Below are 22643 nucleotides of genomic sequence, written 5' to 3'. Positions count from 1 at the left end.
TGGTTTCATGAGCCCGAAAGGACTATAGTGCCTGTTAGTGGGACAGTGAGCATGGTGTTGCCTGTATGCCAAACCCCTGGTGAAGCCTTGAAAGTGGCAAAACTATTGAGGATACTGTCTCAGAGGCACAAATGTCTGACCTTCACAGTGGAGCCTGTAGAGCTCAACTTTGTGTAAAGTCAGAGCATCACTCTAGTGTTGACAGCTCTGTCTAAACAATCAGATTAGTGGCCAGTCTTGGTTTGATGACATAGTTTGCTGCGTCCAGGCCATCCTTGAAAAGTTAGCCCCAAATTGGCATGGAATTCCTCTGGGACTACCAGCAAGATATCGACGACCCTGTCCCATAACGTGTGGGAGTACCTAACCAGCAAACAGCAGGTGTCCACTGACCAAAGGGTCAGGCTGGCCGAGGAGAAAGAAAATGCTACTTACCCAGTATGCATCTGTTCTTGGCATTTGGAGCTGTAGATTCACATGCTTTGCATAGCCAGCAATCTAGTGTTGGGTCCGGATATTGGCACCTCACAAATTCACAAAACATTATTGTGTAGATGTGTTAGCAAAACAGCAAGCTAATGTTGTCCAGGAAGTTCTACTTACTCTCTTTTAAACCACTGCAACAGCTACAGGTAAGCCACCGCTTTGGGAGTTTACTGCTGTGTAGTCTATGCAAAGCATGTGATCTACAGCTCACATGCCTCGAATGGAAAATGCTACTTACAGTATGCATCTGTTCTTGGCATGTAGAGCAGTAGATTCACATGCGCCCACCCGCCTCCCCCGGTACCTATACCCGTTGCAGTGATACCTTATTTAGATACATACACCTGGACATCTCTATTCTACTACTATTATGAACTCCATTATGTTATGTTTAAATGTTTCTAAAGCGCTCGAATAACCATGGGTGCCTTGGCGCTAGTTGGGAATAGCAGTGAAGGTGAGATCAGAGGAGGACTAAAGGTTAAAAAGCCACGTTTTTATTAGTTTCCTAAAGCTCAGTAATGTGGGGGTTGCTTTAATATTTATAGGCAGACTGTTCCAGAGAGCCGGGGCTTCAGGGGAAAAACAACTGCCTCCCCATTTGAGTCTCTTAAAACTGGGACGTGAGACCGTCAGGGAGTTTTTTGATCGCAGGTCTCTACTGGGTATGTACCAAGAAAGGGACTGTTTAAGGAAACTAGGACCTAGATCATGCAAGGCTTTATAGGTGAAGCATAATGCCTTGAATTTAATATGGTTCTTTCCTGAAAGCCAGTGAAGCTCTTTGATGGAGGCTGAAACCCAATGGAACTTGGGAAGATTAAAGATAAGCCTCTCTGGGAAAACAATTCAACAATGGAGTCGATGCCCATGTGCACTATCACCGACCTCGTGACTGGAAAAGACTTCTTCGAAGAAAAACAAAGTGCAAACATCCACAACCAACACTAGATGGCAGGCTATGCAAAGCATATGATCTACAGCTCACATGCCTCGAACCATTTGTTTCCCGAATGCCTCAATTCTTACCGACTCTCTGACTGTGAAGATGTAGGAAATGAGTTGGGATTAACTCTGCTGGTAGATGCCTGAACTACCATGATCTAAGTAGTAGTATGAGGTGTAAGGAAAACAGGGTCACCTGGAGCCAGCCTGCGGCATCTGGCTACCTGCCTAAACACAGATGGGCAAGAGCAAGGCAGACAGTGCCGGTCAGGGATTCACTGAATGACAGCAAGGGCTCGAACGTAGTCTGCCCATGTTGCAAAACTTTCATGAGGACATTGGTTTTTTACCTTAATAGTATGTAACTGTAAGTCCAGGACCTCAGCTGTGTGTTGATGACCACTTTAATAAAAAAGGCTATTTCTTCTTTGAGGGGTCGGTGGAGAACATAACACAGTATCAGTGGAAGTGTCCAACTCCCTGGGCTCTAGAACGTCCAAGTAGAAAAGATTGTGATCATTTAGAGGGGGAAATTCATCCCATTCATACCCATCATCACCGAAAGCTGGTTGACTTTGGTCAAGTCTAATTCAAAAAGCTGTTGGAGCACTGGAGGACAGCTTATAGGTATGGACAATGTTATGTCAGAGTCAAAATGAAATGGGCCCAGGAGAGTCAGAACTGTTTCAAAAGGTGACCTCGGTCGAGGCTGTGACGAATTTGGTTGGAGTTGGACAAAACAATAGCAACGACATCTTCCTCTGGCATCAGGAACGGCGTTCATGTGGAAGGATCCGGCAGGGATCTTGGTGCCGGGTTTGTCAGCTTTGGAGTCGGAACTAACTAACGTGCCAAATATTTGCAATATGGCTTCTCCAAAAGCCTCAATCAGGGTTCAGTGACAGAGGCATGCATGGCTAAACCATGCGTGCCTCTACCACGCAGTCCAAACCACGAATGCGTCTTAACCACACATTCCTTACCACGCATGCCTTTAGCATACAATATTGTTGTAAAGGCATGAATGGTAAGGGGGTAAAGGGTTAAGATCACCACTACCCGACCCCCCCGAGCGCCAAAATTCTAACACCCTACCCCCCCGCCCTGAGGCCTAAAAACCAGCCCTGCCCTTAAAACTGCCCCTCCCCCTCTCCTAAGTCCTAAATCCCTGCCCACTACCATAAACTACCCCAACCCCGCCCTGAACCCTAAAATGTACCCCCGTAGCTGTCCATAAAACTACCCCTACCCCATCACTGCCCTGAGGCCTAAAACCCTGCCCCAATAAAAAAAACTACCCTGATCCCTCCAGCCATGAGCCCTAAAAAAGACCCCACTGCTAAAAACTTCCATCCAAACCCAGCCCTTAAAACTACCCCAACCCCTCCCCCGCCCTTAGTCCTAAAAACCTTCCCCCTTCCCAAAAGTACCCTGATCCCCCCGCCTGAAAACTCCCCCCCTGCCCTCCCAAACCCGGCTCCAGCCCCACTTACCTGTCCGTAGCTTCCTGTTCCAACGCTTCATCTTCTTCTCTCCGCCCATTCTGAACACAAGAACACTGTCTGCCTTAACCACACATATGCGTGGTTAAGGCACACGTGGATCTGCCCGCATTGTTCCAGCTGCACCCTCTCAATCAATTATGACACCACCGTTGACCCCACAAATTCAGGGTGCATCAGGATCACAAGCAGAACTGCCACCTCAGTAGGGGACAGGAACCATGAACGAGGGGCACTTTGACGTCCACACAACTTCTCAGGAAGGGATCGACGAGACTGGGACAAGTCCTGCTTGCCCTTCTTGTGCCTCTTCACTGACTTACCTGAAGACTTGGACTGTGATGATGACCTATCCCAGGATTGGCCATGAGTGCAGGAATGGGTCTGCACCCTCAATTTCGAGCAGGAGCAAGACTCACATGACTTCTTTCAGTGTTTGGCAACGTACAGCTATGCTTCACATTCCCGGATCACCTTCAGATTCAGTTTACTCCTCGCATGACTTGGAGTCGTGGCCCAAACCTAGACACCAGAGAAACACCTTGACGGGATCTGTCAGAGGCATCGGTCTGCGACAGTGCCTACAAAGCTTAAACCCTATAGTTTTAGAGGGGGACATGCTTTCTTGCACACTGGCAAAAAAGAATTTTGAGAAAAAAACTTTTCAGCTGATAGGGAGCCAGCTCCGGATCAACATGCGAAGGTGTGGAAAAAACAGAAACTATCATCAGCAGCAGGCGCAGCATGACATCACCTACCGATGAACAGGTGCTATCCCGTAAACATCTTCCGGATCCAGATTGAGGATATAAACACAGCAAGGAATCTGTGATTAGAAGTATACATCAGAAATCTGTGTTCCATGTAAATTCCATAATTCCTTATTACCTTGCTGATTCTTCGCCCCCTCCCCAGACAACTCTGCATAACACTTTTTAAATCATATGTCCACTATACTAACTTGAAGTCTGCCAATTTTGTTGAAGAGCTTTCTGTGTGAAAATAAACTAGAAAAAATACACAAATTTGATAGACACATAATCCTTGGCACCATTGGATGCCTTTTGCAGGTTTGGTGCATTTTTAATCAGCTATCACAGAAGATTAAAGAGAATGTTATTGTCCAATGCACGTACATGGGTTATAGATATCTGTCATTGTCCATTGCATACCCCTTGAGCCCGTCAGCGTAATAACCCTTTACTGACAGTTACTCATCTACAACTCTTTGTATCTTGAGCTTGATGGGTCAATAGAATGACTCAGTGAGAAGGCTATTTAAAGAGAGGGACCTCTTATCTGACCTATCTTTTCTTTGTATATCGTGTTACTCACTAATTCTTTACAGAAACCCAGGAAACAAAGTTATTTCAAAAGCATTTTCATTCTTTTTCTTTTTTTCTTTTTTTATAATAGATAATAAAACATTCATATATGTTCTTTTTGGTTTGTAATTTATATACAATTCAAATATTATTACACAGATGTTTCTTTACTGATTGCTTTACATGAACAAATTTGAAAGGCAAAACAGTTTGAAAAGCTCATGTAAGGAACCCCCAAACTAATCGTTTCCAAAAGAACATTGCATTCACATTCTCACCTATCATTCACTCTTATATACCATCAGACATTCTACCCACGATTGAGGAGAAAAAAACACAAAATAATTTTTTTGATAAAAACATGAACCAAATCTGGTGTGAGATCCTACTCCATTGCAACCCAAGGGGTTGGATTTTGAATAGTTCTTACAAAGTCCTGTGATTGTATAGTCAGGATGTTGGCGTTAGATTCTTTCTATGGGTCTCCCAGATATGTGGTTGGTACTCTTGGTCTACGTACGTTTCGGAGACTATGTGCAATTTTCGCGTCTCCTTCTTCAGGACCAAAGTATATTTTGGAGGTGTCTTTGTCGTCCATACGATGAGAAGAGTGAGGGTTCTCTGTGTATTTATTGGTGTTGCCTCCGGTTCTAAAAAGCTTGATCCATATTTCAAATTAGGGCATTAGGCGTCAAAGACTTCTATAGGGTAATTCCTCTAAAAGATGGGCAGGCATGGAGACTTTTGTGTCCTGATACCTTAAACTGTTGATCATCCTATTTATTTCGGTAAGACAAAGTGAAGAAGTAAGGCCACACTGTGAATGGTCATTATATAGATTCCATCTAGACTGATTAAGTGCCTGAATCCTCACAAGACACCCTTCCAGTTTTCTCTTAATGATTGGGGCGGTTGAGGGCCAAACTTTGCTCAAATACACAATTTTCATGCCGGAGATCTAGCCATCTGACATCCAGGCACGAACAGCTGAGCGGATAGAACTCCGCGCTGCACGCCCAAACTGCATTGATGTAGCTAACGGCTGCACGAATCTCTTCAGAAAATTGTGTATTTGAGCAAAGTTTGGCCCTCAACCGCCCCAATCATTAAGAGAAAACTGGAAGGGTGTCTTGTGAGGATTCAGGCACTTAATCAGTCTAGATGGAATCTATATAATGACCATTCACAGTGTGGCCATACTTCTTCACTTTGTCTTACCGAAATAAATAGGATGATCAACAGTTTAAGGTATCAGGACACAAAAGTCTCCATGCCTGCCCATCTTTTAGAGGAATTACCCTATAGAAGTCTTTGACGCCTAATGCCCTAATTTGAAATATGGATCAAGCTTTTTAGAACCGGAGGCAACGCCAATAAATACACAGAGAACCCTCACTCTTCTCATCGTATAGACGACAAAGACACCTCCAAAATATACTTTGGTCCTGAAGAAGGAGACGCGAAAATTGCACATAGTCTCCGAAACGTACGTAGACCAAGAGTACCAACCACATATCTGGGAGACCCATAGAAAGAATCTAACGCCAACATCCTGACTATACAATCACAGGACTTTGTAAGAACTATTCAAAATCCAACCCCTTGGGTTGCAATGGAGTAGGATCTCACACCAGATTTGGTTCATGTTTTTATCCCAAAAATTATTTTGTGTTTTTTTCTCCTCAATCGTGGGTAGAATGTCTGATGGTATATAAGAGTGAATGATAGGTGAGAATGTGAATGCAATGTTCTTTTGGAAACAATTAGTTTGGGGGTTCCTTACATGAGCTTTTCAAACTGTTTTGCCTTTCAAATTTGTTCATGTAAAGCAATCAGTAAAGAAACATCTGTGTAATAATATTTGAATTGTATATAAATTACAAACCAAAAAGAACATATATGAATGTTTTATTATCTATTATAAAAAAAGAAAAAAAGAAAAAGAATGAAAATGCTTTTGAAATAACTTTGTTTCCTGGGTTTCTGTAAAGAATTAGTGAGTAACACGATATACAAAGAAAAGATAGGTCAGATAAGAGGTCCCTCTCTTTAATTTGTCTTTCTCCCCTCCTCTTGGACCTAAAAGTACCTAGGGGAAACCTTTGCACACACATCAGTGAGAAGGCTATATCATTCTAAGCAGGAGAATGCGTGAAGCATGGTCACCGAACACAGGCTTGTATAGGGGAAACGTCAGCACTTCACCATTTAGCAAAGAAGGTGTCTAAAGGCTTTGAGATAGGCTCTGGAGAACATAGAAACACTAAAAAGACCACAAGTTAGGATTAGGACCACAAGTGATGGTAAATGCTATTATCCCTTGCTTCTCCGATTGTTGCAGTCCTCTACCTGCATACAGGAATGCTTCCATCAACCCGTTTGAATACAAAATTCCAACCCTAACTAAGTTTAGCGGCAGGTTCTCCAGTGATCTCAGTTCTGGTTGTAGCTTCAGCAATTGGTCAGGGAATTATGTGATTCTGAAAAATCAAATCATCAAACAGACCTAAAATCACAAACAGGTGCAATGTGAAGTAAGCACATGTGTGTAATGAATATGTCAAATATAATCTTCATATCACCAAGTACAGCTCTAATTGCATGTAATCATCATCACATCATTATGCTTGTACATGGAGTTCGCATATCTTTCTGTTTTATGCATAGTACTTATTGATTAATATGATCCTGCTAAAAGAAAAATGCTGTATGAAAAGAGGTCAGATGGTTCTTCGAGCTAGCAATACACTATATCAACTAACTAAAACAAAATACACCACACATATCAGGATTCCACGGGCAGAGGTCCTAACTAGTGAACTAGATTTTTTGATTTAATAAAGTACCTGTATCTGTTCAGTTGCTGGTCGCTCCACAACTTCAGAAAGTTTTTGCAGAATTGTGTATTTGCTGTCAGCCAAAGATGTAAATAGCATCTTCAGGTCATTCTAGAAGGAATCAATGGGATTTTTCGAATAAATTGAAGATTCCCTTCTTGTTTCATGATTGTAGCCAGACACACAGAGCATACACAACCAACAAAAGTCGACAATCCAGAAATAAGCACACAAATACATTTTCAAGTATTCTGATGTGGCATCTACTTATGATAGCAAAAGCAAACGTCTTCTCTAAAAGATGTATTAAACTCTTCATTTACAGGCCTTTAAGTGTAAAAAGCCATGCTAAGTGGGAATATACTAGTAGCATACTGAGCCCTAAAAATCAAGCTAGAAAAATATATCAGCCAGAATACTGAGTACAAAAATAATGTGAAGGTAAGCATATATCGATAAGTATAGATTTGGTATATTTAACTGCTCATATATTTACCTTGAAATACATATACATCTTAAAGGTACATGGAAGTGGAATTATGAATAGTAAATCTGTACTTTCCTAGTACATTTATGTAAGGAAACAAGCCATTTTGAGTGGCCTGCACAGTAATGGGTCCACATTCACCCTTTCACTGTGGACCAAACATCCAATTGAGGCGCTTGTCTGTCCCAGAGTGGCAAGACATAGGACTCCAAAGCCTAGTCACAAGAAGTGGTGTGGGCTAGTAATTACTATTCGCTACCATAAATTGTGTTAACTGCACTTTCATGCTCTGTTTGAACTGTTCCTGATGAAATCTTTCTTCTCTGTGGATGCCTTTTCTACAGGCCTGATACTTCTTCCTTTATTTGCAATCTGGGCAGGTGCATCAAATAAGAAAGTTGGTTTCTGGATGTGAGTCCCTCACATAGTAATGAAGTGTCATCATAACTCTGCATCTGCCTATCGCTGCTGGGATCAGGAATAAATGAAATTGCATATTTCACTGACCTTACTATCTTTCATAAAATCTTAGATTTGCTCTCTACTAATGCTAGGAAAATTCCTAATTTTTGACTTAATCAGGTTCAAAGTCCAGTTTTTTAAGAAGTATTCTGAATCCAACCAATATATAAAAAGGCTAAATATACAGAGAGATTTTTGCAATGGCAGAGCAGATTGCCCTATTTGGCATCAGCTCATGCTAGGAGCCTTTCTCCAGCATAAACAAATTTGGAGCATTATTCTGCAAAGTTGCAGATAATTATTTGCTTCACACCTAAGTTATGCACCAGAGCAGAAAAGGAGCATGCAGGTTTTTACATAATGTTTCCTTTATTTACATAATGAGAGCTGCTACAAAGAAAAAAGTTTCTGGGCCTGTAAGCATCTGTTTGTAGACTGTAGTGCTGTAGATTTACAAGCTCTGTGTATTCCTGTCACCTAATGTTGGGCTCGGATGTTTGCAAGTTCTTTTTCTTTGAAGAAGTCTTTCAAGCCACTAAGTACAGTGATTCTTCCCTAATCCCGCAATGTGCATGGGCATTGACTCCATGTAAGACTGTTCTCCGCACAGTGGATGAGTGTATTATAGAGTGGTGAGCAAACACTATATGATATTAATCATATATTCATGTGTATTGCACAAAGAAGATAATGACAGATAGAATGAAGAGGTAGGGGTGATCAGAGCCGCACACATCCAGGGCGGACAATTTTACAGCATAACAATCTATGAATAGATGCTTACATGGTAAGTAACATTTTCCATTCTTAGCATGTGTTGTTGTAGGTACACATGCTCTGCATAGACTGTAAAGCAATACCCTGCTATAAGCAATGAAAGTATGTTGAGGATTCTGGTGTCTGAAATAAGATGTATAAGACAATTTGGCCAACCATAGGCTGTTGTCTGGCTAGAACATCAACATTAGAATGTTTAGTAAACGTTGACCATGCACCTACCTTACATATGTCGGCTAGTGTAAGGTTCCCAAAGAAGGCCATGGTTGCAGTCTTCTTGTGAGTAGAGTGAGCCCTAAGGGTAACAGGGAGGGCTTGCTTTACTTTTTTATAGCAAGTCTGAATACACCTGGCTATCCATTTAGCAATTACTGCTTTAGATATAGGTTACCACTTTTGATGCTTTGCAAAGGCCACAAACAGCTGGCATGCCTTTCAAGAGAGTTTAGTTCTGTCTATGTAGTACATGAGAACGTGTTTTACAACTAGGGTATTAAGAGCTCTGTCTGCTACTGAGTCTGATTGAGGGAAGAAGACTGAGAGCTCTATGGTACAGTTGAGATGAAAAGGCGAAAACACCTTAGTAAGGAATTCAGGGTTTGGCCTGAGCACTACCCTGTCCTTGTGAACTTGGATGAAGGATTTTTACAGTGAGGGTTTGCAGCTCACTAATGCAGCATAAAGCAATTATCACAACCAGGCAAGCTACCTTCAAGGAAAGGTACTGGAAGGTACAGGATTGCTTGGCTTCAAAAGAGGGAAGAATGTTCCCTGTTTTGCATGTATGCAGCTATAGCTGTATTGATGTGTTGGCAAGGGCTGACTTCTGGAGGAGGAGCAGGGAACCAATAATATCCTAGACTGCAGTTTTTAGAGGGTCTAGCTTTTTAGCAAAGCAGCAGTGGACAAATCTTTTTCACTTTGCTGTGTAGCATGTCCATGTAGTAGGCCTACAGGATTCCTGCAGGATGTCTATGCATTACTGGGGAAAACCCAGGTAACTGAATTTTAAGACCTCAAGTGCCAGATCGCTAGGTTGAGTTGCTTGGGATTTGGATGCCTGATCTGCCCTAAGGTCCAGCCTGTTGGAGTGCTAATTGTGTGCTGATCAACATCTCTAGCAGGGCCCAAAACCAAGGCTGCCAAGGACGAGGGTTTGAAATATTTGCCGCATCTTCCGCACCTCCATTGGAATGACCAGGAGAGGCAGAAAAAAGTATGCAAAGAGACTTGACAAGTTGATCCATAGTGCATTTCCATGGATTGTGAATGTGGGTACTACGTGGAGGCGATGTTTGTGCATTTTGTTTTCTCAGAGTTGGCGAACAGGTTTACATCAGGAGCACCCCAGCAATGGAAACACTGGTGTAGGACCACTTCTAATGGAGCACTTGTACCTCTTCCTCTAAGAAATGAAGATGTTCCAGCTTAGAATGTGCCTGTGGGAAGAAATGCTGGGTGGGGGTGTGAGAAGTAATATGCAATAGCCGTGCATAACTACTGCTAACACCCACTTGTCTGATGTGATTTCCTGCCATGGGGAGAGGAAATCGCGAAGCCTTCCCCCAGCAGGCGCTGTGTGATCGACAGGAGGTGAGGGAAATCACTGTTTGGAGGTGGAGGCCCCTTTGTCAGAGCCCTCTTTGACCCTCTTCCTGTTATTATTGCCTCTGCAGGCCCGAAGTGACTGCTGGAAGTAGGCCTGCTTCTGCCTCTAATATGAGGAAGAAGAGTCGGGAGTTGGTCTTGCTACCTGCACCGTATAGCTCCCTCTGAAAGGACCCCATATGAGTGGATGGCAGTATCTGTGTCTTTCTTACATTTTTGCAGGATCTGGTCAACCTGCAGACTAAAGACATGTTTGCCATGGAAGGGGTGGTTGAGCAGATGCTCTTCTACCTCTGGCTTAAAACTGCAGACCCGGAGCCTGGTGTGATGTTTTACAAGGATGTTGGTTTTAACCCTTCAGGCCGCAGTGTCAGTGGCATCCAGGGCACAGCAGATGGTGGTGTTGGACATGATCTTTCCTTCTGCTTCCAATTGCTCCCCATTTTGCTTGTATTCCTGGTGAGGTGCTTAAGGAGATCCTTCATCTCGTACCAATGTGTTCTCTCTCATATAGGAAGAGCAGTCCAAAGAAATTGATGATCCTCCAGTGTTTTGCTGCCTGCGCTCCTACTCTTTTGCCCACTGCAACTATTTTCTTGTTTTTTTTGTCTAGACGGAGAGCCTCTCCTGTGGCCTGGCCTTACACGCAGTGTGATACACAAGGCAGTCAGGTGGTTTGTGGTCATATATGTAGGGTGGGTCTTTGGAAGACGGCTTGAATATTGTGTCCACAAGGGCATGACTACCCTTGTCTCAATAAAGGTGTCTGCAGTGGTTTTAAGCATACCCTTGAACACAGGGGGAACTACATTATGCGGGGTCTTAGACACCATCTCAAGCAAGAAGTAGTCGTCCTCCTGGAGGACATGCATATTCACCTTATAATATGTGGCCACCCCTGTATCACTTCATGGTACGTTGTAGTATTATCAAGGAGGTGGCCTAGCTGGGTATAGATCTGCGTCTGTATCACCCAGAGGATCGGCATTGTAGTCGTCCCACAGGTCATCAGTAGGCATCGAGTCATAAGGTGCGTCTTAGGGGTCCGCAGGGTGAAGTGGGCTGCCTTTCTTGTAAGATGAGAGGGGTGAACTTTCTGGTGAATATGAAAGAGGAGAACTTTGAGGTAGCGGTGGAGGAGGTGGTGGTGGAGGAGGAGGATGAGGTGCAACAGGGAGAGGGCTGTTGCCCACATCCATGCTTCTCTTGTGCTTAGGGGCTGGAGGAGGCTCCAAAGCAATTTCCGTCTCAAAGGTGAGCTTCCTCTTTCATGGCAAAGTCTCTGTTGGCTTTAGAGCAACTTGGCTGTCCAGACAACAGTTCTTCGTGAACGTGTGGAGGGACGCCCATGTAGCTGCCTGGCTGAGGTCTAGGGTAGTGATTCTGCCTGCTAATGCAATGGTAGCAACTTTGCACTTACAGTCCTTCCAGAGTCTGCGTCTTTGCAAGTGCATAGAAAATATTAATGCAGAGCACGATCCAGAGTGTGATGGTATGCTTCTCCACAGCCTTGACTTTAACTCCGTGAATCCCACAAAGAGCTGATCACCCAGCTGGTGGTCGTTGGTACAATTGAGGTAGAAGCTCAGTGCTTTAATGGTGTCCAAGCGATAGAGTCTCTCCTCCATGCTTAGAGTATAGAATGTCAACCGGTTGATGAGTTGACGATGTGGAACAGCATCACAACATTCAGTAAAGAGGATGCCATAGTTTGCAGAACCAGCTCATCGGGTAAGAAGGTGGTGTATGGTGGCTGAACACAGAGAAACTGAAGCTTGCTCACATGCTCTGCTGACGTGACGGCAACAAAGAACACGGTTTTGAAGGTAAGGAGCAGTAGGGGACAGCTGTGGAGCGGCTCAAATAGAGTACACATCAAATAATTAAGGACAATATTGAGGTCCTATTGGACAATCACAAACAGAGAAGGAAAAACATACTGCAGCCCTTTCATAAGCCTCAACACAACCAGTGACTCAAATAATGAAGGCTGATTGGGCAAAAGATCACCTTTAACAGCGCTCAATGCAGGACTCTGCTGGTTAGGGTTAGAACAAACAACAGGACATCCGACAATTAGACCTTGAGGGGGTCAATCTGGCATTGCCCGCAACAACATTTTTTTTCACTGAAACAAGTGTACACAGTCTTTACTGAGGGAGGACTGGCTGCCAAGGTGACATCCACTACCTTTGGAAAGAGATCGAATGCATTCAGCTGGTGCCACTCAGTCACCACGGTGGAGATTGTGAAGTCCGGGGTGAGGGACACAATATTTCTAGTGCAACAGCAGATTCTCTCTGAGGGGCAGCCTAATCGGAGAGCAGACGCTCAAGTCCAGCAGTTCTTGATACCAACCTCTCTCTGCCCGGTCCAGAGCCACTAAAATGACTTGGGCCCAGTCGGTCCCGATCTTCTTGAGAAGTCGGTGCAGGAGTGGTAACAGCAGAAAGGTGTACAAGAGTAACCGGCTCCATCGAGGGGGAAGACATCTCCGAAGAGAGAAACCTTGGAAACACCAGGATGCAAAAGTGCTGACATTGGGTGTTCTCAGTGCTGGCAAACAGCCAAGGTTTTCCTCATTCTCAGAAGAGATCTTGCACCAAATCCAGGTGCAACCACTACTCATGATCCATTAGACGCAGACAGCTGAGTTAGCCCACCCTGGTGGTCAATGAGCCCACCAGGTGTTTTTACTGCCAGGAAGATTCCTTGCTGGTCCAGTCATTTCCAGGGGCATAAGGCTCTCTGGAACATGATCTGTGACCCCTCCCAGCCCTGTTTTTTGCAGTACCACATGGTGGTGGTGTTGTCAGTGAGAACCTGTACCACCCTTGTAGGAAGCTGACTCTGTATATACTATATCAAAATGAGGTATAGTGTGCACAGATTCAAGTGGAATCCCAAAGGTAGGCAAAGGTAAAAGTAAGTAGAACCTTACTCTCTATTTGTGGTAGTGTGGGGAAGCAGTAAGGCTTTCACAAAGAGTAGTATTGTACGCACTCAGGCAGCAAATGATGTAACACACTCAAAGACTGAACTCAGACCAATTTGTTTGTATCAAAAATATTATTTAGTTATTTTATTTCTAGAACTAAGCCAAGCCTGGTGCAGGTAAGTGAAATAAATGCTTTGCAAAATCTTATGCAGTCTTTTACAGTTGAATGCAGGTTCAAATGCAATATAGAATACATTTTCAGTTACTTTGCAGATTACTATGTATGTTACTTTTGAGATTACTTTCGCTAATCAGTGTGATATGCCTAGATATCACACTGTGACATCTCCTAGACAAAAGGTAAGTAATTCACTTTTTGTACATACTGCAGTTTTTCAATATTCAATAAAAAACAACTCCACACTCGGAGCAATTTTCGAAGGAAAAAAAGTCAATGTATTCCTATGCAGAGAAAAGAAATTAACGGTTTGCAGGTAAGTACACGTTTGTGGGAGTTGGTATTCTGGGTTAGAACTAGAGTTCCCCCAGGGTCGAGAATGCACTCTCGGAACACCCTCACCTTAGGGAGGTTGGTTGCAGAGTGCTGAGGCCCAATGTTATCCAACGAGGGATAAGGGGGCCTCCGGTTTGTGGCTGCTCAAGACCAGGCTAGAGGATTGTGGGAGCAAAGCTCCTGGTGTCAGGCTCAGGGCAAAGGGGGATCCGAGTTAGCACCCAAAGTAAACCCGCAGCGGTGCAGAGGCGGCTGGGTGCAGGGTGCTGTTTTGCCATATGGTGCCCTGTTGTTTTCAATGGGGATTCTCCAGTTGCAACAAAGACTGCAGGCTTGGGGATGAAGATGTTATGGAGGTGACAACCGGTTGGAGAGGCAAGATGGGATGCCTGGGGATGCTGGGACACCGTCGGTTGGGCCACCCAAGGTCTTGGGACGTTGGGTGCAGGGGTGTCTTTAGGCGGCGACTTTTCTTACCAGCTCCGGTCGCGGGGATCCTCCAGAAAGAGACTGCAGGCGCCGTTTGGAGTGTCGAGGCAGGTCAGAGATCACCAGATCTCAGGCTAGGATCGCCAGGGAGACCTCCTCGTGGTGTTGGGCCACTCGAACTCGGGCCATAGGCATCGGGTGCAGAGTGGTGCAGACCTGAGGTTTTGGCAGTTGGTGAGCAAATCCGGTGCTCACGGGAAGGCAGGGCAGGTCCTTCGGATTCTTGAGGTTGCTGGCTGCAGGACACACTGGGATTTCGCTGTTGCAGGTTCGAAATGGGGACAGGCTGGTAGGGCTGGGGCAAAGCCAGTGGGTGTCATCCTCTTCTTAGTTTCAGCACGGCTTCTTCGGTTCTTCTTCTTCTTTTCTTCTTGGTTGGTTCTTGTCTGAGGTGGCAAGGTTCAGGGTTGCTGTTAAGTACAAGATTTAGGGGCGTTACAGGTAAGCAAAGGTTGGGACATATGGGTCCCTTCCTTGGGGTGGGTACACCCCCTATTATGGCACCCTCCAGTGGGAGGGGGGCATATGCCTCTCTCTGGCTGGCTGGGTTCCCTCATCTGCAAGATGACAGGTACTGAGAGTTGTGCTTCACCTTGCCACCCCCACCTGAGGGGTGGGGTTGGCAAAGGTGGGCACACCTCCCTTCCTCACATGGTTTTCCAGCCGATTCAGCTGCCCAAAATGGGGGTCAGAACCAGAAGGAGCCAGTTGCTGGAAGCAGCAAAGGGCTGGAATAGCTCATAACGGTGGAAAGCCTTTGAAGCTTCTCCTTCGTGGACCCTGCCCATCCTGGGGAGGAGGATTGGCACCTCGTCCCAGGATGTGCATTGTTTCAGACCCCCGAGAGCAGCAAGCTCTCAACCCAGGGGTCGAGAAACATGTCTGGTAGTGGCAGCTGGCAAGCAGCCATTCAACCAGGACACTAGTGTTAGGTTGGTTTTCAGGGGGCATCTCTAAGATGCCCTCTGTGTGCATTTTTCATTTAATCCCACACTGGCATCAGTGTGGGTTTAATGTGCTGAGACGTTTGATACCAAACTTCCCAGTTTTCAGTAAAGCCATTATGGTGCTGAGGAGTTCGTAATGACAAACTCCCAGCACCATATACTCTTAATGGCATCACTACAATGTCTAAGAATTGGCTTAGACACTGTAGGGGTACAGGGCTGATGCACCTGTACCCTCACCACTGGTATAGTGCACCCAGCTAGAGGGGTGGCTGACCTATGCCAGGGCAGTGGGTTGTAGGCATGGCACACAGGGATGTATGCCATGTCGAATCTTCACTTGGTTCTGCACCAAAACATGCAGCCTGCAAAGGCAGTGTGCGTGTGTGAAGGTACAGGGCCTCTATGGGTGGCACAGTATGTGCTGCAGCCATTGGAGGCCTTCCTTGGCCACAGTGCCCTTGGTACCTATGGTACCATATACAAGAGACTGACCTGTGGTCCAAGAGTGACAATTGTGTTTTTTCTCAGTGCAGTTTAGGGAAAGAACATAGGCCCTGGGTACCTGTTTGGCAGGAACCCAGGGCACACTCAGTCAACGTACATCAGCAGTTTGTAAAAAATTGGAGACAACTATGCAAAAGAGGGCACTTTCTTACAACCCTCACTTGGACGGACCGCATGAAGGTCTTCAGCTCCATAAGGATGATATGGCGCCAGACTACACCGGAGACCAGGCTTCGGATCTCTGTCTCTTCCAAGTGGCGCATCAGTCACCACTGTCAGCTCTGGGTGAGAAAGTGAGAAGGAACTACCGCTGATCCAATAGCAGTCCAGTAACAATAATTGCAGATCTTTTACAGTCTCCTCCGAAATCTGAATATGGTTGGAGAGGTACCCTTGATTTTGGGCCATATGATACTCCAGATCCCACTTCAGAGTCCACATATGCCACTTGGCATGCTCGACCAGAAGGATACAGGATGCCATCCGTTCTAACAGCTGCCGAGTCAACCTCACTGAAATTGAGTGAAACTGAAAAGGCTCCTCTGCCACCAAAAACTACAGGTAGCGCCAATCTGCAGGCAGGACAGTGTCCTGGGGGTCCAATCCACTATCCATTGTCAAGGGTCGAGAGCAGACAAGACCTGGGACAGGGTGAGAATTTTGAATTTCTCCTTCCAGAGGAAGGCGTTGAGAGGGTGTAGATCTAACATAGGCCGAAGACCTACGCCCTTCTTGGGCACCACAAAGTAGTGGGAATAACAACAACAAGCCGCGTTCAACACTATTTGCCATGATATTCTTCTAGGCAGATTTCATGATATCGGAGTCCGGGGGCTGGCCTTGGCTTGGTTCCAATCCTTCTTGGAAGGTAGGACCTTTCAAGTGGTTGTGCCACTGTACAACTCTCAGACACATGCGATCAAACATGGGGTCCCACTGGGCTCTATATTGAGCCCTGCGCTTTTTAACATCTATGTCCAACCCCTAGCTCTGTTATCAAAAAGTAGAGGGTTGGCATTGGTTTCCTACGCCGATGGCACCCAGCTAGTCATAGCCTTCTCAAAAAAATGTCAAGATAATCTTTTTAAATTTAAAGAGGACTTGTTAGCCATCTCTGAATGGATGACAGCAAAATGCTTACTGCTTAATGCTGCCCAGTCAGAAATTCTCGTGATGGGGAGAGACAGTGCTCTTTGGTCTGAACAGTGGTCGCCTGACAAATTAAAACTTGCACCCCTGCCAAAAAAGACAGTAAAAAACGTAGGCTTTTGGATAGGCAGTGAGCTTTCATTCGATGCACAATCCAAGGCCTTAGTGGGATCTTGTTTTGGTCTCCTAAGAGGGTTGAAACCTTTACTTGGCTATTTTGCACCAAAGGTCTGCCAAACTATTCTTCAGGCCACAATTTTATCGAGGTTAAACTATAGTAACTCCCTCTACTTAGGCGCCAATAAATCTTGTATGGCTCGCCACCAAGGAATTCAGAATGCTGTAGCTCGCGCCCTGCTAGCACTTTTCCCAAATTGTGTTCGGTTGCGAACCTTTTGCCTAAGCTTCATTGGTTGCCACTAGCGAAAAGAATCAATTTTAAGTCTCCACGTGTGGCCCATAAAATGTTGACACGACAAGGACCGCCGATTTTAGCGGATCTGCTGGTCCAATATGTGCCAAATCGCCCTTTGCGATCGGCTAGCTCTGGTTCAGTCTGCACCCCCCGTTTTCATAGAACCAGAGTAGGTGATCGCTCTTTCAAGGTTCAGACAGCGCACCTCTGGAACTCCCTTCCAGCCTCAATTAGAGGACTTCAGAACTATCTAGTATTTCGAAAGGCTATAAAGACCTGGCTTTTCCCAGCGTAGGTTAGTCTCTATGTTCTAGAGTGGTCTATTGGCTCTTGTTTAGGTAGCGCTGGGACGTCCCGACACTGGGGCAGCTATTCGCTGTTCAAATTTCAAAAATAAAATAAATCCTACTTCTGCTGCTGGCACCTTTTCAGCAGCCCCTTTGGTCGAAAGGGCTTGCACTTCCTGCCGCAAAATGGAAAGATGGTCTTCTGTCAGTCAGTGGGTGGACAGTGGAAGGTGTTGCAGGGAAGAAAAGGTTAGGCATACTGTTTTCAGGCAAGTTGTAGTACCCACCTGTCCGATGGGATCGCTTTCCAACCCCAGATAGAACTGGTGGATTCTTCCTTCTGCCTGATGGCTGTAGCCCTGTAAGGGCACACTAAAGAGGTTTGGTAGGTGGTACAGTGGAGGGGAGGGTTGGAGGGGAAAGACTGAGTGGCATGCTGGCCTTGTACGCCGAGGGGCACCTTGGCCTCTCCCATGAAACTGCTGAGGTCCCTGGTGAGTCTGGATAGGCTGGCAGTAATGGATGCCTCGGCTCGGACAAAGCCACAAAAGGAACAGTGGAATAGATGCGCCTGGAGAGGCTGGCCAGAGAGACCCAGAGAGCAAGTGGCAGCTCAACGTTCCTTGAATCATTCAAGGACAGAGTTCAGCCTTGTCCCAAAACATGCATAACCACAGCATAGGTGTCAGATTTTTCTGGGGCAGGTATATGAGGAGCAAAAAAACTGTCTCTAGTGGTATTTAGCCTACTAGCCTTATGCAAGTCCTAATACCAGATGTCCTCTGCACAGGGCTGGGCGAACTCATCACCTTGGTCATAGCCGTTGCCAGAGTCATTGCCAAAGAGGGAATGCAATGAATGTTGCCTGCGATTTGGAAATTTGAGTGCAGCGACCAGCGCCTCGGTCGGATTTGTACGCAGCATTGGTCAAATTCATAGAGGAGAATCGGACGGCCTCTTGGGGAGGCAAGGTCAGCATCAACGTACGCAGGTCTGACATGGGCTTGGGTGCCGGGGAATGCATTGGAACTGGAACCGAGGGCAGAAGAGGCTCATAAGGGCCAGCTGGCACGAGGGCCAACCCACAAGTGGCAATCCAGAAGTAAGGCCTCTTGGCTCTCTGGGGCTAAAATGCATGCTAGACCAGGACTCTCCAACCTTTTCTGAAATAAGAGCTACTAATATTCAATAAAAATCCTCCGAGTTACTAATATTATTAGAGATGTAATAATAACCACATAAGACAAAATTAAATTAGTGGTCACCATATGCAACATTACCAGCTGTGATCACATCAGTGCATCAGGCAAGGTTGCCAGCAAATATGTAAAAATGCTGTGTCAATGTGGAATGTCTCTGCATGTCAAAAACATAACAGCCAATGCCGCACTGCTCCTAACACCTAGTTAAAAATATTAGTCATAAGTCTCCTCAAGACCGTTTTATTTTTATCACTCAAATATCAGCTTTAAATATATTTTGGAAATTCAAACATTTTTCGTAAACATCGACATATGATTTCTGAAATACACACATTTTAGTCTTGAAATATATGATTCCAATTTCAGTATACATCCACTATTTCAGCCAAGCAAAAGCTTCTAATTTACATCACATACCTGCCGACAGAAGAGCTACTTACAGTAGCTGGGGAGCTACCAGTAGCTCTTAAGCTACTTGATGCAGAACGCTGCGCTAAACAGAGTTGGCAGAGATCTATAGAGCCAGAGCATAGCTGCGCATAACTCTTTGATCTAATGCAGCATGGCTAAAGGACCCAGAAACTCAAGTTGTGCTGCAACCAGCTGTGGAATCGACTCTAAAGTCGTCCAACTTCGAAAGCAGGAGCCAGACGGTTGGCATCACCAACATGCTTCGTCATGGGAGTGGGAATAGCACAAAGGAGCTGAACTCTATTTCAATTTCCTGTGTTTCTTGTGGTTACTGTAGGAAACTGGGTTTTTGCTGCAGTAGTCCCTCCACTTTTTGCCTGGTATTTCATGCAACTGTGCCTGAAGTGCACTGGGATCCTGCAAACAGGTACCCAGTGCCAGTGCTCTTTCCTCAAAACAGGACAACTGGTCACTTGATCCCAAAGTGGTAACTCTTGTACCTAGGGCATGGGTACTAAAGAGGGTCCCCAAGAGCTGCAGCATAACTTGTGCCACTCTAAGGGACCGAGCACTAAACTCATATGGACTGCCACTGCAGGCTGCGTGAAAAGGTGCTCTAAAAAGTGAAAACATGACATGGCATACACTTGTGTGCCATGTCCCCTAACACTGCATATAATATTTGTAAGTTACCCCTACAGCAGGACTTACAGCCCCAAGGCAGGATGCATTACCGCTGTCAAACTACCGTGAGGAGGGGAGGACTACTGCTCCCGTACTGCTTTGCTGCCCACGCTCGCGCCCGGTGGCGCTGCCGCCATTCCACCGCGCCCGGAGGCGCATAAATCACAGCGCGGCTCCCGCTACGTGGGAACCGCTGTCAAACTGCCGTGTCAAACTGCCGTAAGGAGGGGAGGACTACTGCTCCCATACTGCGTTGCTGCCCACGCTCGCGCCATGACACGCTGCAGCCATTCCACAGCGCCCGGAGGCGCATAAATCACAGCGCGGCTCCCGCTTCGCGGGAACCGCTGTCAAACTGCCGTGAGGAGGGGAGGACTACTGCTCCCATACTGCTTTGCTGCCCACGCTCGCACCAGGAGGCGCTGCTGCCATTCCACCGCGCCCGGAGGCGCATAAATCACAGCGAGGCTCCCGCTTCGTGGGAACCGCTGTCAAACTGCCGTGAGGAGGGGAGAACTACTGCTCCCATACTGCTTTGCTGCCCACGCTTGCGCCAGGAGGCGCTGCCGCCATTCCACCGCACCCGGAGTCGCATAAATCACAGCACGGCTCCCGCCTCACGGGAACCGCTGTCAAACTGCCATGATGAGGGGAGGACTACTGCTCCCATACTGCTTTGCTACCCACACTCACGCCAGGAGGTGCTGCCGCCATTCCACTGCGCCCGGAGGCGCATAAATAACAGCGCGGCTCCCGATACGCAGGACGCGCGCCGTGCAAAGCCCGGGCCAAGTGCTTGCCCGTCTGAGCCCATCCGAGGCCGAAGGAGGCTTGGCCACGTTATTTGGCCCTGGCGGTAGCAATCAACGCTGTTTTGTCCTCTCATCTCGGGATATCCGGTGTTAAGGTACTGTGAAGCAGCTTACTGCCCATTGTTTTTTTTGTTTTTTGTTATTGTTTGGTGGATCCACAATCGTGTAATTGGGCTACTACATTACTTTATGTTATAAAATGAGCAAACTAAAAGGTGTAGCCGGGACCCTGGACGCATTTATTGTAAGGGCTGAATCGCTTCTAACTCATGAAATCCATCTGACCGAAAGACGGCTGTCTTTGGACCCTGCCATGTTACAATCTTGTTTGTCGCTGGGTGGTTCTGCTAATGTCAACACAACTTGTCTGAATATACCAAACATATCACCAGCAAGGCCTGACTTTGTTTCCCCCAACCCACTTTTACCATTTGGGGACTACCCTAATGTGTCTGTTTCAGATGTACCCTGTATTAACACTAGGGGTAATGCTGCTAAGGCACAAAGGAATATCAAATCAAGTGTTCAATCTACAAAAAAAAAGCATGTTGCCACTGCCAAACCCAATTCTAAAAATGCCAAAGGCCTTCAACCTGCTGGCAGCCCAAATATTGACGTGGTTGCCATTACAAACTCAGTAGCAACAGATACTATTTTTGAATTTATGTGCAATGAGGCCAACATAGGTGTTGTGGGGGGAGTCACACAAACAGGGTTTGCAACGGAAGCTCTTGAGACTATGTTGGTTACCCTCAAGGATGTGATTGATAAACATTTTGAACTGTTGTGGGGGAAATTTAAGCAACTGGACCGTATTGTGGACAACTTAAGCGGTGGGAGGTTGAACAAAGTTCTTGATGAAGTGGGACGAGGGAATCCTATAACATCAGTGGTTAACAAACATGGGCCTGTTACGCAATTGATGGGTGCTGCTTTTCCCCCCCAGGTTACCCCCTTCGTCAATCCCAGTGTTTCCAGTTGTAATCAAAACAACTTGCCTGTGTCAAATTCTAATGTCGCGCAGAGGGAAAGCTTGGGTACATCTCAAACATGCAATCCAAATGATCTTAACGTGACACTAGGTAGTGTGAACTGTAACCTGCCTCAGCAGGGAACTATTGTGGCTGACCCAAACAATGTTGCTGCAGACCACCTTAGAGATACACATTTAAGTCCTAGCACATCTGTCTTGAGCCTGCCACCGGCCTCTAGTCTTTATGTGTTAGTATTGGCTGGTATTCCCAACCTTGTTGAGGGCCAGAGGGAATCCTGGCTAGACCTCCGCAATAAATCTGCAGATTTGCTACGTAAACATAAACGTTTCCACCCCTCTTCAATGAAGGAAATTATCATGGCCAGGAGAGTAGGGTGGGTTGGCCATTCGGATCAGAACATTAACGGTGATTATATTGTCCTTAATTTTTGTAGACCATAAACGGTTCGCCATTTACTTAGCACTCAAGAGCAATCTTTTTCACAACATACCGACATCTGCGCACTCCCCTTAGGTTACTTTTATAAACCACCAGTTATATTGTTTAGGGATGCTCACGTAATACCCTTGGCAGCCAATCGGTTCCATGCACTTTGCAATTTGGATGCTCAAGATTAACAACCACCGTTGTTGATCAATTCACAGGTCTATGAGGAGGATCATTCAGATATCGTACTCCCACCCTCTAATGATAAATCAGCTCCAACTATGGTAAATATGGGAGCCAACCTGAGCGTTCTAAGCTGGAACGTGGTGGGACTCCAATCCAGGCTCGGAGAACAAGATTGGTTGCGCATAGTAAAGGAACAAGACGCAGTCATGTTCCAGGAGACCTGGGCCACCGACGATCTTCACATCGAAGGGT

The 22643-nt window shown here is 45.9% G+C and overlaps 1 protein-coding gene across 1 annotated transcript in view; it reads right to left on the bottom strand.

The window, feature by feature from the left end:
- SYNE1 (spectrin repeat containing nuclear envelope protein 1) overlaps positions 1–22643 on the bottom strand; it is a 1959630-nt gene that overhangs the window by 500666 nt on the left and 1436321 nt on the right. The window contains exon 104 of the mRNA XM_085611789.1: positions 7105–7206. Coding sequence (XP_085467915.1) covers positions 7105–7206 — 102 coding nt within the window. The remainder of the gene's footprint in view (positions 1–7104; positions 7207–22643) is intronic.

This window comes from Triturus cristatus, chromosome 6 (assembly GCF_964204655.1).
Source record: "Triturus cristatus chromosome 6, aTriCri1.1, whole genome shotgun sequence".
NCBI lineage: Eukaryota > Metazoa > Chordata > Amphibia > Caudata > Salamandridae > Triturus > Triturus cristatus.
Note: the sequence above shows the minus strand (reverse complement) of the source record. Positions and strands in the feature narration are given on the sequence as shown.